This window comes from Nymphaea colorata, chromosome 1 (genome assembly GCF_008831285.2).
Source record: "Nymphaea colorata isolate Beijing-Zhang1983 chromosome 1, ASM883128v2, whole genome shotgun sequence".
NCBI lineage: Eukaryota > Viridiplantae > Streptophyta > Magnoliopsida > Nymphaeales > Nymphaeaceae > Nymphaea > Nymphaea colorata.
In genome coordinates, this window is record NC_045138.2 from 30,600,041 (window position 1) to 30,616,782 (window position 16,742).

Here is a 16,742-nt window from a genome sequence, read left to right on the forward strand (position 1 = left end):
GTTACTTAAATTTGAGCTCGACTCATTTATTGTTTCGATTCAAGTATCATTGTAAACTAGAACTCAGCTCATTTATAAACGAGTCGAGCATGAACCGAGTTTTTTCGCGTTGGCAGATTCCTTTTTTCACGGCTCAGATTGAATATCTTCGTTCTGAATGAAAGCCTCGGCAGGGTCTTTTTCGCGCGAACGGAGTTGTTCTCTCTCGCGCTAACGCGGGTCCTGCACATCCTTGTTGCTCTCGCGCGAAACGCTTGCCCAATTCCCTCTTCTCTCTATCTCTCGTCGCCACCGCCGCCGCCACTATGCAGCTCCAGCAATCTGTCCAGGTATCTCTCTATCTTTCTCTCTCTTCTCTAACGTCGAGAGGTAGTCATCATCCGAGGAGGCAAGCCTGCGATTGCTTGGTTGCTACAAGGCAAGGGGTTTAATTTTTGCACATGCCCTCTATCTCCATGGGTGCATGTTTGGGATTTAGGGGTTTGGTTGGGTTTTAAGAGTTTTATTGGTCTGAGGAAAAGTGGAAATGAGGGGAAGAAAGGATATTGGACATTAGATTGGCCGGTGGGCTGCTCTCTGCTAAACAGGTTGCTGGATTGCTCTCTGCTAAACGAGGGTATCACTGTTCCAGGAGCAATATCTCTGTTGCATTTTCCTTTTCCTTTTTATTGTCTTCTCTCAATGGGCTGTTTGGTTTTACAGATAGCTGCTTTACTTTCCATGCAAACTTGCCGACCTGCTGAACTGACCTCGTTAATGATGTATTTAATATACAATTTAGTTTCCGCGTCATTTTTAAAGAATGTACATGCGTGACATTTTTCCCTTCTCTCTTACGGGTAACATAAATAGGCTAAGCAGTTCAAGCATCCCCATTCGTTGGTGCTACGAACAAGAATTGTTATTTCAGGCTCCTGACGTCTAGGGCCTAGCGAAGCAGGTAAGTTTGTTATAGTTTCAATAGGAAATTACGAAATGGCATATCTAAGTCTCGTTCATGTAATATGTTCTCCAAGTCTCAGATGCGAGATTTGCATGCAATAATAATTTTGAAAGATTTAGTGCTATATAAATCCCAGATTGACTGGAGAGGGCTTGCTTCAAAGCCAGTTAAATACATGCATGATCTGCAGTTTCAAGGATTTGATAGGCAAAAAGGTCGCATTAAAACCAGCAAACTTGAATTTGTAACACCTAATTTCATCACAGGGGGCACCTACCAGTTAGCTCCAGCTTTGAAGAATGCCCTCCAACATCTCCTTTGTGTTCTCATAAAATTCATTGCCATGTACAAACCCTCTCAGCTTCTCTTTATTTTTCTTATTACTGTCACTGCATTCATCACCCAGTGAGTTATTACTATCATATGATTTTACTACTAAATTGCTTCCTGGGTACCTTTTTATTTAAATTTTAGGTTCCTGCATAAGTGGGTTCATTATAGCTTTCTTTGTTTGTATACTTGAATTGCCTGCCCATCCAAAATCCACATTTCTCAGCTCCAGTCTACTAGTTGATGTCATGTTAGCCATAGACGAAATAAAATACATAGTCCTTGAGTTTCTTCTATGCAAATCACTTGTATCACAAGCTTTTTGTGACCATGCCTTGGAATTTTGGTAGCATTTCTCTATAGTCTCTATCCTTTAGATCAGTTTGACTAGACAAATAACAGCTTGTACCAGCTGCTTTTTACTGGAATAAATTATAAAACCCCTCATAAACCATACAACTTGTCTGTGCTAGCGGTTTTCAGCATTATCATGGAAGAAATGCATAATAATGAGGGGCAAAACAATCAGTCAATCTCTTCATTCATGTTTTGATATAGGAAGAACCTTATGGCATGTATACTGTTGTTTATATATGCAAACTGCATTTCCATGTTGGGATGCCAGGTTCTTAAACATCAATTTTCAGGACATGCTCTGTTTCCAACTTCCTGTTACAATTTAGAATTTTAAGTTGTGGTGACCTAAAATACATAGTTAGAGTGTGTTGTATGTCCAAGAATGACGAGCATGAGAAAATGCCCGTCTGAAATTCATGAGATGACACCTTACAGCTTGGCAAAGGGCTGCATGTATATGCAGAAAATGGTGGTCCAATCTTCACAATTGTAGTGTGCAGTGTAATTCCTGTCTGAAGACTTGCTTAGGCCAGATTTGGGCAGAGTTGTTGCACTCAGAGTAAGGAAGTAAGATATCGGGCTGAAAGTATTTCTATGTAATTTAATTGTAATGAAATGACAAGATTATATTGATAACAGATTCAGAATACTGAATGTGTTTCTTTTTCTCCAAAATCTGGTTGTGGTTTAGTTGTATATTTTTGTGCATGCTAATGACAATGTAGTAACTGGTGCTGAGTGCATGACACAGAACTGGTGGTTGCAGAAATTAAGGTCACACTTCTTTGTCTTTGGAATCAGTAAATCAGCAGGCTAATAAATTGGTTACTTTGTAAAGAGTATGTTACAAAGTTGTACATATGAGCTAGTCCACAAGTAGCTTAATTGGTAAGTTGTGAGGCTGCAGACATGTTGTTAATGACTTAGTGCTACAATTCCCCATACGTTTGTATTTGTTCAGTCATTGCCTCATTGGGTGACCCAAGACTTGTTGTGAAAGCAAGCCTTTGCACTCAACGACACATATAAAATCCTAAGCCACTTATGTTCACCAACGTTTTGAAGCTTTTCATGACATAGCAGTGGTGCTTCTTTTGGTTTACTTTTTCCACAATCTGACTAGGACATGAGTTAGCTCTCTTGCTAATTTGTTTAGCTACCAAGAGAGAAGAGTTGCTTTTAATATTTCAAAAAACGTGCACAATCTTCATACTTACATTAGCTTGAAACGGCTTCCTGAAGTTCATTATCCCTGATTTTTGCATTTTGGTTAACTTATATCCTAATTTGTACCATTGATCTTTGGATATATTTTTTTCCAAGAAGAGTACGGTTTTATAATGATTAATGAGAAGTTATGGGATCCAGTGGTAACCCAAAAAAAAAAAATCCATAATTCAGTGCTTGCTGCATCAAACAGCAGAATCTTAATTATTTAATTAAAATTCCAGGCCATCAAACAAACATAAAAGAAAAATGGAAGACGTAAATTTCACTCTTTACCAGTTTCAACTGGAACAATGGAATTCCAGCACATCAAATGCCCCCTAAAGGCAAATAGTACTCCCACATATTATCACTTATATTTGTCTTTCCAATTTTGAACTCTCTCAAACTCAATTAGGGGGTTTTTGATGTCCCTGGGAACATGCTTTCAAAAACATGGGAAAGGGATAAACAAACACTAAGAACAATTAAAATCAATATTTTGCCCATAAATGCTTACCACTTTTGCTCTTCCTCTTCTTCTTGCTTTCTCCTATGCATCTATGGTTCTATCATTTGATGGGTTTCAGTTGAGCCATCTCCCACAAATATATTGCTTTTCTTTGATTTTCTCCATGTTGGTCTCGTGGTTTGCAAGTAAATGTTGATGGTTGGTTCTGATTTTGAAGTCTTTTGGTTGTTGTGTCATAGTTTGGAGTGTTAGTGTCTGGATTTCTGCATTGGTTATTGGTTTTCCCCATTTGGGTTTCTTTTCAGTTCCGATGATTGCTTGGTATTGTTTCTGCTGTTCATGACGGGTCACTCTTCTTCTGTTATTCTGCTGGTGTTCTGTGTGTTTCAAAGCGGTTGCTGTTTGATTTTTGTTTTTCCTGTGGACTGTTTGGTTTTCAGGTCTTGCCCAACCAAAAACAGGTTGATTATGCAAACTTCAAAGTTTCAGGGAAGTCATTGTTGGCTATGGCAGAACAGGTTTGCTTCCCTACACTGTTATTTCCTATGTCACACGGGTGTGGCGTGTAGGTGTCTGTGCTAGTGCCAATGCAGGCGTCAGTGTGGCACATCTTAGAAAACTTGGGTGGGAGGGAGGGGGGTGCGGCTATATCTATATATACATAATAATGTTATATGTTTTTAATTTTTTGCTGAAAATTTAAATTTTATATGAAGGTTATTTTAGTTTATTTCTAAAATTTTATATTGAATAAAATGAAGTTTTTCTAAAATATTGTCAGTTTGGTAGTCCATTTTAAAGGACAACCAGTTTGTCATCCTTTAAAAAAGACTCAATCGACTGGTCATCCTTTAAAAAGGACGACCTGGTGCTGTCCTATTTTGAAAGGAAGGAGAGAGAGAGGAGGGTAATAAAATGAAAGAAAGAGAAAAAGGAAAAGGAAATAAAGGGGGGAAAAGAAAAAATGAGAGAAAAAGAGATGCAGGTGTGACCTGGGTGCGTGTTGGAGCCCCACCCATGTCCGCATTCATGTTACGTTAATGCGTGTGCGATGCCTTAAATGAAACACCCATGTGATAGTTATTATCTTCTGTTTCTTGTGACTGGTATGGACTTACTCTCATTTTCTCTCATATTTGGGCTGTATGCAGGAAAAACCACTCTCATGAAGCTGCATCAACCTTGGAGAGTTTGAAGATAGCTATGAGTGTTGTTGCTACTTGAGGTGTTTCTTTCTCATCTTCTGTGCCTGCACTTACAGCTATGTGGGCCATCACCTCAAGGACACTGAATTCATCTATTTTAATACTTCACATACACACTCGTACACTTTTATGCAATGTGTTTCAGCTTATTTATGTGGATGGTTGTATCTTTTTTCTTTGTTTAGGCACTTTTAACTTTGTTCGTGATCGGATATCTGATTTGATACATTTTTCCTTTACTGCATTGCATTCACCTGTCAATTAATGTGAAGAAACCCCATTGGCCAATATGATGTCCCACTGCCAGGCCTCTCATCTCTGGGTCAAGAGGAAGCTATGTCACACGGGTGCGGATGCGATACGGGGATACGGGTGCGGATACGACACTTTTCAAATTTTTTGGATACGTGGACACGGCTACATTAAATATTCTAAAAAATGATAAGATTAAAAAAAACATTAAATTAATAGTTCACTCTACAATCTTGTGAGAAAATGTGTTTTATCACAAAAGTACTGAATATCTAAACGGATTGTTCATGAAAATAATTGGATGCATCACAAAAAATTGATAAAATGAAAAAAAATTAAATGTTTAATTTTTATTTTTTGCCGTGTCCTAGCCGAAACCCGTGTGGGCGAGTCGACACGGGTACACGGCCTCTTTAGCTGCGTCCGTGTGACATAGATAGGAAGCTAGCTACTTGTATAGATGGTTGGTTGTGGATAGGATTTTCAAGGCAAAATAAAATGGCAGGCATGGAATTTATGTGATGGGTGCTTATGTTATTAAAGCTTAGTTGTCATAAGCATATGGCTGCCATACTTGTGCGATCTCCTGGAGCAACTTGGAGCAGTATATGCTAATTACGGAATCTTGGGAATGCAAAGTCTGCCGACTGCTGTACCTCTACCTCCCATACCAGCTTGATGTTTTGCTGAACGCACTTGTAGTCCGCACACTTAAGTCCAGAGATTTGGTCCTTAACATGAAACAGTTAGTCGTCCCCAGACGAATCAGGTGATGGGGATAATTTTCTAGGAAGTATAAGATCATCGACTTCCTTGGCCCCTTTTTCAGCTTTATATGTTATATTGAAGCACCCTTTGGGTGCATGTCCATGTATTTGTTTTTTTACTGATAAAACTGTCTGCCTATAATTTGGTTAATTGACATTTATGCAGAAATTTTCTGTACTGTGTATGCAGGTCACAGTAGCCAAATTTATGCTTATGCAAATATGATTGTGGCAAGGAAACAATTCCATGGCCACTGCCAAGTTGGTTCTTACATGTCCAGGAGTTTCAAGGATCTCTTGCTTAAGGGGATAGAGAAATACATGGCAACCATTGGTTTAGCGGCTTTTAGTCCCAGTCGTGAATGCGTCCACAGAGGATATACTTGTAGATCATTTCAGGTGAACCATACAAAATCAAATGCAGATGATCAGATGGTTAATGGCAGTGCTTCTCCAATGAATGCATTGAATGATCAAGTTAGGATAGCGTCAGAATCAAGATGTTCGGTGTTAGACAGTTCAAAGGGTTTACTGAGTACTACTGATTCTGGTCCGGTGACCATGATTCAGGACAGTATGAGGGCACATGAAAACCACACCACACGGAAAGAATCTCTTGATGGGTTAGGGCTTGTGCTGAGTGAAAAGTTAGTTCTTGATGTACTTCAAAGGCATAAATCTGATTGGAAAGCTGCACTCTTTTTCTTTGGTTGGGCATCTAACCAAGAAAGTTATTCACATAGCTCAAGTACTTACAATGAGATGCTTGATATTCTAGGCAGGTTTAAATGCTTTGATGTAATGTGGCAATTGGTAGATCAAATGTATTCTAACAGTGTCCAAAAGCCTCTTATAAATGAAAGGACATTTGCCATACTTATACACAGATACTCATCCGACCACAATGTGGAACAAGCTATTGAAACTTTCTACAAAAGAGAAAAATATGGTTTGGAACTTGACAAACTGGCCTTTCAAACACTTTTGATGTCTTTGTGCAGGTATAAGCATGTTGAAGAAGCAGAATCTTTATTGTATTTGAAAAAGGAGGTGTTTCCCATTGACATAAAAAGTATAAACATAATATTGAATGGCTGGTGTAAGAGAGGCAATTTGCATGAAGCTAAGAGGGTCTGGAATGACATTATTTCTTCAGGATGCAAGCCTGATATATACACTTTTGGAATATATATAAATTGCCTTACGAAGGCAGGAAAGTTGCATACTGCTGTGAAATTGTTTGAGGCAATGTGGGCCAAAGGCTGCAAGCCAGATGTTGCAATCTGTAACTGCATAATTGATGCATTATGTTTCAAGAAGAAGGTGCCTGAAGCTCTTAATATTTTCAGTGAAATGAATGAGCGTGGGTGCATGGCTGATGTGGCCACCTACAACTCTTTGATAAAACATTTGTGTAAGATCAGACGAATGGAGAAGGCTTTTGAATTGTTAGATGAAATGGAAGAAAATGGCTGCACCCCAAATGCCAGGACATACAATTATTTCCTTAAAACATTGAAATCACCAGAAGATGTTCATAGTGTACTCAAGAGAATGTCAAGAACTGGTACTGTTCTTTCAGCAGACACATATAACTTGATCCTGAAAATGTTCTTGCAATGGAATGAAACGAAGAAGGTGCAAGATACATGGGTGGAAATGGAGAAAAATGGTGTTGGACATGATCAAAGGTCATATACGGTGATGGTCCATGGGCTGTATGATAAAGGAAAACTAGCTGAGTCCTACGACTATTTTACTGAGATGATATCAAAAGGAATGGTACCTGAGCCGAGGACCAAATATTTGGTAGATGCAATCCAAGCCAGGAGAATGAGAATTGATGCTGATTCTTCCACTTCGATGGATACAAATAATAGGCATAAGTGGAGGGGAAGATAGTTCATGTTGTGCAAAATTCTGCAAGTTTGCTGCCTGGAGAAAGGTCCTCCGGCACTTGGTCAGGAGTGACAAGCTGCTTAAGACAGCAGTAGTGGCTGCTTTCTAATTCTTGGGTACTTCTCGGCCTATCTTATTTGCTTAAAGTGAAGTGATGGTAACTTTTGTTACACTGAACAAACGTTACTAGCCATGGTTAAGGTCTTACAAAATAATGAAAGTTTGCTTTATTGGGGGAAAAGGTGGAGCGAATGCCCGAGGAGCTGAAGCTTCCTCTCTTTTCCCTTACCTTCAGAGTCTAGTGCTGCTTAGGACCTCCACAAGGCACCGTGCACCTGGTTAACTAGAGTGTTGTGTACCTCACAGTTTTTAGTCTAAGGGAATAGCACCTATGAGAGACGAAAGTCATGCATCTGAGGCAAAGGTTGTTTTATTGGAAGTGCACTGTGCAAGAGAAAGCTTCATGCTTCTTCTCCTGAGATGGAAACTTGTTTCTCATTATGGAAGGCTCTTATGCAAAGAGAAGCTCACTTTCAAATAATGCAGTTAATTTGTTCCTTCATGTACTTATATATTATTTCCTTTCTATGATGTGCAAGAGAAAACTTCATGCTTCTTCCCCTGGGACAGAAACTTATTTCTCATTATTGGAAGGCTCTTATGCAACGAGAAGCTTGCTTTTCAAATAGTGCATTTCAGTTTGCTCCTTCGCCTATTTATATATTATTTTCTTTCTATGGTGACTCAGACACCTTAGTGGGTCCCGTTTTATTTTATTCCCGTTTCTGATGTGTTTCTTATTTATTTCTTCTTGTTTGTTGCCTCTCCAGCAAGTCAGACACCTTCCTGCCTCTTTGCCCAGAGCAAAAGTTCATGACTATGCTCAGAACTTTAGGACCTTGCTTTCTTGGTGCATGATTCATTCACTAATCCTAGGGGGTTAAGCTTATAAAAGAAGGTCAAAACTTGGGAAGAGTGGCTCTCAACTAGAAAAGTCGTTTATCTGGGTGTCAGTCTAATCCAATTCCTGTGCTCAGGCTTAGCAAACTGACCAAGTTTGATGACTAACTGCATTCAGATTCAATATAAGTTCAATTCACCTGGCTTAGGAGATTTACTTAATATCTGGCTTATGAGATTAACTTTAAGATCTTCGAGTTGAGGATGGTTAAGGAATGCATCTCAATTACAGTGTCTACCTGACCCCAGTTTGCTTTCCTAACTCAAGATGTTGGCAATGTAGCAAGTTGCGAAAGAAAAGGACGTTCATGCGCACTAGAACCCTGATAACGAGAGCATTTTTTTCGCTATAGATAACGCGTATAAGCGACTCTAGGGCATTTTCAGCATTGGTTTAGAAGTAAATCAAATTGCAAAAGGTCAAAATTATCGGATTGTATCGGCCGAATGAATCCGCGCTAATGCTTTTAATTTGAATTTTTAACATAAGGAATCAATAAGAACTAATAAGGATGCCAATAAATCTGATTTGGATCGGATATTCAATTAAATCATTTTGAAAAAATTTAATACGAAAAAGAATTAATATCAAATGTCACATGGATTAGGAAGTATGATCGGATTCAGATTCAAAAAATGACATTCGATCGGCTTCAAATTTAGATACACATAAATATCTGATAAAATTCAGATTTAGATACAAATCAGAATTAATTTAAATAAATATAATGTATCTTATGTTTTTATATTTTTAAAATCAGCGAGACTCAATTAAAAATTCAGATTCAGATATGAAAGTAAAAATCAAATTCAAATCGTGAAATTGGATTTCAGATCTAGATTCAATACCTTTTTATTCATATTCAAATAATGAATATTTAAGAAAAGAAAGAGTTCAGAATATATTGGTTCAAATCGGATCAGTTGACATACTCTAAAATTAACTAGAACAATTTAAAAGAACCCATATCAAAATCAGCGTCTCGTTCCCGCGTCAATTGTACGGCCACGGGCCGGAGTGGTCCAAGCAAAGCTAGAGTCAGCAATCGCCATCTTTGGAGTCTTGGTTATTGGCGGCAGTGGGGGCAGATCGGACGTGCGAGTTGGCGTTATTTTCACTCCAAGGACGTTGCCGGGTACGCAGTAACGCAAGTAGGGTGGCGGGGAAACTCAGAATAATTTTCAACCTTGACAAGGAAGGACCTCATAATCGGGGGGCGCGAAGATCTCGGAGCGCATTTTCGCGAGTTAAAACTCTTTTCTATCTCTTACGCTTACAGTGATTTGCTTTTCACACGCACACCCATTTTTTCTCCTGAGAGAGAGTGAGAGAGAGAGAGAAAGATAGAGTTGCCTCACCCTTCTTGAAGCACCCCAAATCTTGGAGAAGATATGGTTTTCCTCTTGCTCTTGTTCTGTCATTGTTTTGTATAATATTCGATTATATCTTGCATACGTTTGTGTTTCTTCATGTTTGGTCTCACATTTGCATGTTATTGTTAATGGGTTTTGGAGTTATTGTTGTTTCTTGATTGGAAGTCTTTGGTTTGGGTATCCTTACGTTGGTTCCTCGTCTTTTCGGTTGGTTTTTCTTCTTATTGTCGATAATGGTATGGTCTTGTTTCTTTACTGCTCATGACGGGTTACTGTTCTCTCCGGTGCTCTCACGATTTTCAACGCGTTTCTTTGTTTGATTTGTTTGCCTTCTTTGTGGTATATTTGGTTTTTAGGCATTGCCCAACCAACAACAGGTTGATTATCCAAACTTCAAGCTAGTCATTGTTGGCGATGGTGGAACCGGTATGCTTTCTCACATATTCTTCTTGGTTCATAGTTCCTGTATGGTGGATGGCTGTTATTGTATTTGCGTCTTATGATTGGTGTAGAAATAATCTGTACACCTTTTCTCCTTTCTGTCATGTGTATAGGAAAAACCACCTTCGTCAAGCGCCATCTCACTGGAGAATTCGAAAAGAAATATGAGCGTAAGTATAGATACTACTCAATATGTTTTTCTACCCTATATTTTATGGACACACGCACATTGATGAAACATGATATCCAACATGTGTAAGATGTCTTTTGATCGTTCGTAGCTCTTGTATGCAGCACACTTGATCTTATTCTGTGGATGACCCCATTTCCTTTTCAGTTATAAGATTTTGACTTTGTTCTTGACTTGATTTCTGGTCTGGTCAGCTTTCTTTTGCACTATCTTATATACGTAGGTTTTCTTTTGGAGTCTTGGACTATCTTCTGTTTACCTACTAATTCAAAACCCCCGCTGGTGAATCTGACCTACCATGGTTGTCACTTGACCGGTAGTTAGAAACTTGAATAGTTGGTCAAACGTGGATGGGGTGTTTCAAGATGAAACAGAACAGGGGCCCAGAAATTACATGGCTACGTATTGTTAGTATGAAATTTACCTTTGTGAAACATATGGTAGCCATACTCATAGAATCTCCTTTTGCAATTCGCGGCAAGATGTGCTAAATTGCTATCTATAAGTCTTATTAATATTAGGTGATGTTCAATTATGTTACTTTCGAATATGACCTCTAAATACATCTGATGTTTCAGGTAGTCATTCATCTAATGTTATGCTGATCTAAGGTAGGAAAACACACCGTCTGGGCACCAGATTTGTGCTCAACATACTTGTAGGAAATTAGGAATTGTATATTTGTACCTGAACTTCTATATATGTGCTTTGTTCTCCAATATGGGGACATTTTTGGAATTGCAGTGCTGATTTGATTCTATATTCGTGTGCTTATTGTTGCCAATCTGTCCTTAAAAGGAGGAAGTAAGAGCCCTTTTGATCCATCCTGGAAAAGTATTACAGTTTGGAAATAGAAAATTGCTTTCAGACATTCCATCTCTTTGCTCCAACCATCCGTTCATTTTAATTTTGATGAATCTAGTTGTAATTACTTAATTCATAGATTCCATTGCTCTAGCCATAGCATTGGCAGTTTCAGTTCGCACCCGCAGGGGCCCACCATATGGGACCAGAGTGGGCTCCACAGTCACGCCCTCTCCGGCCCTCCCTCTTGATTTCATTTGAGTTATGTGGCAGGGTCTGTTGCTTTTTTTGCCAGCCAGATCTAGAGGGATATTATGAGTCCTCCATCCTGTGTAGTCAAAGGTGTGCCAATGCATGAGGCAGTCACTTTTTCGAATAGGCTGCTGTACCTGGATGTCCAATTTATAAAGGTATTAAAAAGTTCCTTTTTCTACTTCTAGTTTTCCCTCCCTTTCTTTCTTTCTTCTTCCTTTGTCCTTCTTCCTTCTCCTCTTTCTTTTATCCTTCCTCTTCTTGCCATGCCCAGGCTTCTGCATAGGTGCTGCCTACTCCTCTCAGAAGGTCTACCACCTAGGCCTGCTTAGTGCTTTTGGCTACATAACTTTCATATGTGGACTGATATTGTTTCTGATGTCTATGTACCAAAAGGAGAGAAAAAAAAAGTCATAATTGACTTGAAGATATGATTCAAACCTTCCTGCTTGGTAACTTTTGGACCTATAGTGAACAGAAAAAATTCACAAGCCCCCAATTTGGCTCGAACTTAGTTATCTACTTATGACTTGCCCAAAGTGAAAAAATGGTGACTTTGCTTTCTGTCCCTTATTTTCCTCCAGTTTCTATACTTACTGTGTGTCACCAATATCTAGTTGTGTATGCATGTCTTAAACTTTACTTCATCTACAATAAATTGCTTTAGGAAGAAATGATGTCTAGGTGGGCAGCTAGTGAGGGTCAGTTACTAAACACATACTGCTGCAATGGAGCACCACTTTTGAACTTTGCAAATTGCTAATAGAATGCTTGCATCAAACATCAACGCTGTCCATGTAAGTCATCAAATCTAGCAGCAGTGAACAAACCTGCTAGAGGGAGCTAAGGTGCTAAGATGGAAAAGGAAACTATTTCACATGGCCTAGCAGCTGAAGCTTCCATCATTCTACTATATGTTCTAAAATCTAAAGAAGTAACCATTAGATAGGTTGCCATGTGTTTGTGGTAAAATGGAAACTTAAGATCAAGAGGCCAAAAACCTAAGAAGGAAATATAACTGAGCCGCACATTATTTATAACTTTCTTTTGTTTATTAAATTTGTATATATATATATATATATATATATATATATATATATATATATATATATATATATACACCACTTTATATATATGTATATGCGTGCATGTATGTATGTCTGTATTTATAATGCAAAACTTGGCGAGGGTTTCAATGTAGCAATTCTATGGCCCCTCACAAACGTTCTGATGGGTGTGATGACACCTGTCCTATGAAATGCATTGGCAGGTGTTAGTGGAAGGGGTCCACATGATTCATGGGGATCCACCTTCTCTATAAATGTGCACACATAGATATGTATGAATATGTATATATGTGTGTGCGTGTGTGTATGTCCAGAGAGAGAGAGAGAGAGAGAGAGAGAGAGAGAGAGAGAGAGAGAGAGAGAGAGAGAGAGAGCAATAAATAAAAAACAAACTCATATGTTCATTGTTTATAACTTTATATTCATAAAATATTGATCGCTAACAAAACTATATAAAAAGAAATCACGCAAAATGAGCTTGTGTCAACCGTGTTGACATAAGTACACTGCCCTTGTAGGAGTGTCCATGTAACAGCTGACTAGGCATTACTAGGGATTATTTGAACATATCTCTCTCTCTCTCTCTATCTTTCTGGCATGTACAGCCAATAGCTATATCTACAAAAAAGAAAAGTGCACAAACAACAGCGGCAAAAAAAAATATGTTAATAGTATTCAGATGAGCATTTCTTACAGCTAATATGTGAAATTAAAGTGTTAACAATTTAGAGCATTTTGGTACTTAAAAAATGTAGAATGATGAAAAAAAATTAATGTTAGGTTTTACAAAACCAAAATGGCAGAGACCTCCTGAGAGTGTGTCGTACTTGTTGATTTTTGAGGGCTTCATAAGGCCTAATTAATTGATGGTTCAGTGACTTCTGAATTGCACTAGAGGCTTATCTTATTATACACTCCATGCCACTAAGTTGTCAACAGGTTACAGTTATCCAATTACTGGCCTTCATCCAGATTCTTTTAGTTGGATCCACAGAAATATAAGATCTGTTAAGCAATCAGATTGGGATTCATATGCAGTTCTGTAACCAAACCTGTTATGGGTGTGAGGTTCTTTGGCTATCTTACTTGATTACATGTAAATGTTCTTATGCTAGTTGTGTCTCGGTTTTCTTTCATAAGTTCAGGTCCAACTCCAGTTTGATACCTGATTGAATGAGATCCAATTATGTCGTATTTGGTAAATGCTAGACTTGACTGGGTCCGGCTTGTTACATCCCTGGCACCCTGCACATTGTATCTTGGAGGTGTGGTTATTGCCCTTGGAATGGAAAAGTATGTCAGAGTCGAGAGGTTTGGAGAAATAACAAAGCAGATTACTGACACAGCACACAAACTGCCCATACTAAACCGGTGCTCAATGTGCTTTACTTTAACTAATGATGTGTTTAATTGTTTGCTTTTTTCAGCAACAATTGGTGTGGAAGTTCATCCCTTGGACTTCTTTACTAATTGTGGTAAAATCAGGTTCTATTGCTGGGACACTGCAGGCCAGGAAAAGTTTGGTGGACTTCGAGATGGATACTAGTGAGTAACATGGCCCTGGGTATTTAAGTGGATGAGTTGTCTCATTCTCAATCTATTAAATAAATAAATAAATAAATAAATAAATAATATATATATATATATATATATATATATATATATATATATATCACAATTACCAGTATATCAGATATTCTAAAAGATGTTGATATGTTAATATGTTAACATTTTAGAGCTAGGAATTTAGGAAATAATATTAGCAATAATATGACAGTGTTATTTAAACAATTAAAGTGTATGTATCAAGACAGAGATACATTAGCAGACTTCTTGAAAGAATTTTTGTTATATGTGAACTGTATGCCTTTGATTATTTCGTTTTATATTTCAAAAAATTTATTGATTACTTTTTTATATTTTGCGAGAAAATATACCATAAATCTTATAATTTCATAGCTTTTCTATTATCGTTTGTTTCATTTTTCTCATTTTTATATCTTTTTTATATTTTGCTGATAAGATACTATGAATCTTATTATTTTCATAGTTTTCTATTATCATTTGTGTTATTTTTCTCATTTTTTGTAATTATTGAGCTTTTTCAAGATCTTTTCATGAAAATTCTCATTTTGATAGAACTTCTAAAAGAATCTCCCCAGAAGTTGCTGACAAATAATATTATTCTTTTAGTTACAAAATCTGAAAAATGTGTGTGGAAGAGATTCCGACGGTTATTTTTCTGGCTATAGAGGAGATGCCTATTTCGTCTCTGATCCAACTCTTTGCTTTTCGTGATGTGCAGCATCCATGGACAATGTGCAATTATCATGTTCGATGTAACAGCCAGGTTGACATATAAGAATGTACCAATTTGGCATAGAGATCTTTGTAGGTGAGTGTGAGAAATTATTGACACATTTAGCATATTTAACACATACATGCTCTGGTTGAAGGAGTATCTTACTAAGTCCTACTTCGTTCATGTCAGAGTATGTGAGAACATCCCCATAGTTTTATGTGGTAACAAGGTTGACGTGAAGAACAGGCAGGTAAAAGCAAAGCAGGTCACTTTCCATAGGAAGAAGAACCTTCAATACTATGAGATCTCAGCAAAAAGCAATTACAATTTCGAGAAGCCTTTCCTTTACTTTGCTAGAAAGCTTGCCGGGTAACAAAAAATCATCACCTATGTCTCTCTTTCGGCCTTTTTTTTTCTCCATGTTTTTGATAGATAAAATATCAGCTTTATTGGTTCTTGGATGCTTGAACGCATGTTCCTTTGGCAGGGACCCTAATCTGCATTTTGTTGAGTCACCTGCACTTGCCCCTCCTGAAGTTGAGATTGACCTTGCTGCACAAAAAGAGTAAGAATCTTTTACTTTTCACTCTTTCAGAAGGGTGTCTTGTGTATATAATTTATACTCTGTGTTCAGTTATTTGAATATATATATATTTGAATATTTATATATATATATATATATACATATACTTATACATATACATAGATAGATAGATAGATGATCGATCTGGATATTGTTCTAGTGGATTTAGTTGCAGATGTCATCCATCTGCTCTAACCTAATGTTACTTTGGTCCAGATCTGCATTTTGTGATGCAAAAATCGAGGTCATAGCTTGATAGAACACAAATTCACAGGAATGCACGTAGCATTTATTGAGTTCTTTTCATTTCAGAAGCTCCTCAGCAACAGAATGATCTGTCTTTCAGAATTTCCATCTTTATTGCTTTGTTTTACTGCGATTTCCTTCAAAAGACTTCGTTAAACAAGATAATGTGATTGTGTCTATATGGTGCATGTCTGCACGCACTGTCATTTATCAAGTACATGTTTTGCCATGTTATGTTGCCGCATGACTATTTGCCAGTATGCCTTTCAGCAAGCTGTGGATTGGCCTTTTTATATTTCTGCCAGTATGTGGATTGCTCTGATATTTGATGGATCAGAATCAGTCATATCTATATATATGTGTATGTATGTACCTTGTCATCCTTTAGTAGCCATAACTATGTTTCAGAATGCTTACCAGGCCTTCTGTTTTTCCAGGCAAGAAGCTCAGTTGTCTGCCGCTGCTGCACAGCCCCTTCCAGATGATGATGACGATTTACTTGAGTAGCTCAAATATGGCCCATCGCTTCTGTCAACTCTCAGAGCCAGTCTTTTCTATTTGACAGACGTTTCTTTTCTTCTGAGTTTTTACTGAATTTTCTTGGAATGAACTTCATGTGCATCTATATTCTTGTGCTTGAACCTCGAGAGATGCTGATTCCATGAACCGGAATGTGGGTTTGTACCTTAGCTGGCTATAAATTTTTTTGTTTCTGTGGTCAGGTCATACATTTGATATTGGGTTGGGAGGGGGAAGTACTGAACTAAGCAGCTGATGACTTTACTCTTTTGTAAAAGATTTCATCGTGTTCTTGAATTACATATCCTGTCTGACATTTTTCAACTTTCCCCTCGATGTTATTGTTGACCAAACATGTTAATTAAGTAAATGTTAGAATACGTGGACGTGAAGTTGATTCTGGCAACCGTGGGTGTTGAAAATTATCATGTGTTTGAAGTTTCAGGCGTCATGAAAATAGTAGTTGTTGTTGACAATGGGTATTGCTGTCGGCAAAATAATGATGAATGCAACTTGCAATTTACCGTCTCCTATAAAGAAAAGCATCATCTGAGTCTGCCTGTGATTCTTGGA

General features: G+C 37.8%; 2 protein-coding genes across 5 annotated transcripts; both read left to right on the forward strand.

The window, feature by feature from the left end:
- The first annotated feature begins 117 nt into the window (after nucleotides 1-117).
- Nucleotides 118-8,182, forward strand: LOC116266055 (putative pentatricopeptide repeat-containing protein At3g15200). 3 transcript variants are annotated; one of them, XM_050081190.1, is made up of 5 exons: nucleotides 118-329; nucleotides 853-940; nucleotides 3,749-3,826; nucleotides 4,460-4,885; nucleotides 5,723-8,182. In XM_050081190.1, exons 4-5 carry the CDS (start codon nucleotides 4,867-4,869, stop codon nucleotides 7,432-7,434), a joined length of 1,731 nt encoding a protein of 576 aa, XP_049937147.1. In that variant the 5' UTR covers nucleotides 118-329; nucleotides 853-940; nucleotides 3,749-3,826; nucleotides 4,460-4,866; the 3' UTR covers nucleotides 7,435-8,182. The 3 variants fall into 3 exon arrangements, with proteins under 3 accessions (XP_049937147.1, XP_049937146.1, XP_031502990.1); XM_050081189.1 differs by lacking the exon at nucleotides 853-940; XM_031647130.2 differs by lacking the exon at nucleotides 853-940 and having other exon boundaries at nucleotides 4,460-4,533.
- A 1,358-nt stretch (nucleotides 8,183-9,540) lies between these two features.
- Nucleotides 9,541-16,493, forward strand: LOC116247390 (GTP-binding nuclear protein Ran1B-like). 2 transcript variants are annotated; one of them, XM_031619583.2, is made up of 9 exons: nucleotides 9,541-9,786; nucleotides 10,122-10,191; nucleotides 10,320-10,376; nucleotides 13,947-14,064; nucleotides 14,825-14,914; nucleotides 15,011-15,190; nucleotides 15,309-15,386; nucleotides 15,921-16,011; nucleotides 16,088-16,493. In XM_031619583.2, the coding sequence occupies exons 1-8, from the start codon at nucleotides 9,784-9,786 to the stop codon at nucleotides 15,970-15,972; spliced, it is 648 nt and encodes a 215-aa protein (XP_031475443.1). In that variant the 5' UTR covers nucleotides 9,541-9,783; the 3' UTR covers nucleotides 15,973-16,011; nucleotides 16,088-16,493. The 2 variants fall into 2 exon arrangements, with proteins under 2 accessions (XP_031475443.1, XP_031475439.1); XM_031619579.2 differs by lacking the exon at nucleotides 15,921-16,011 and having other exon boundaries at nucleotides 9,545-9,786.
- The last annotated feature ends 249 nt before the right edge of the window (nucleotides 16,494-16,742 follow it).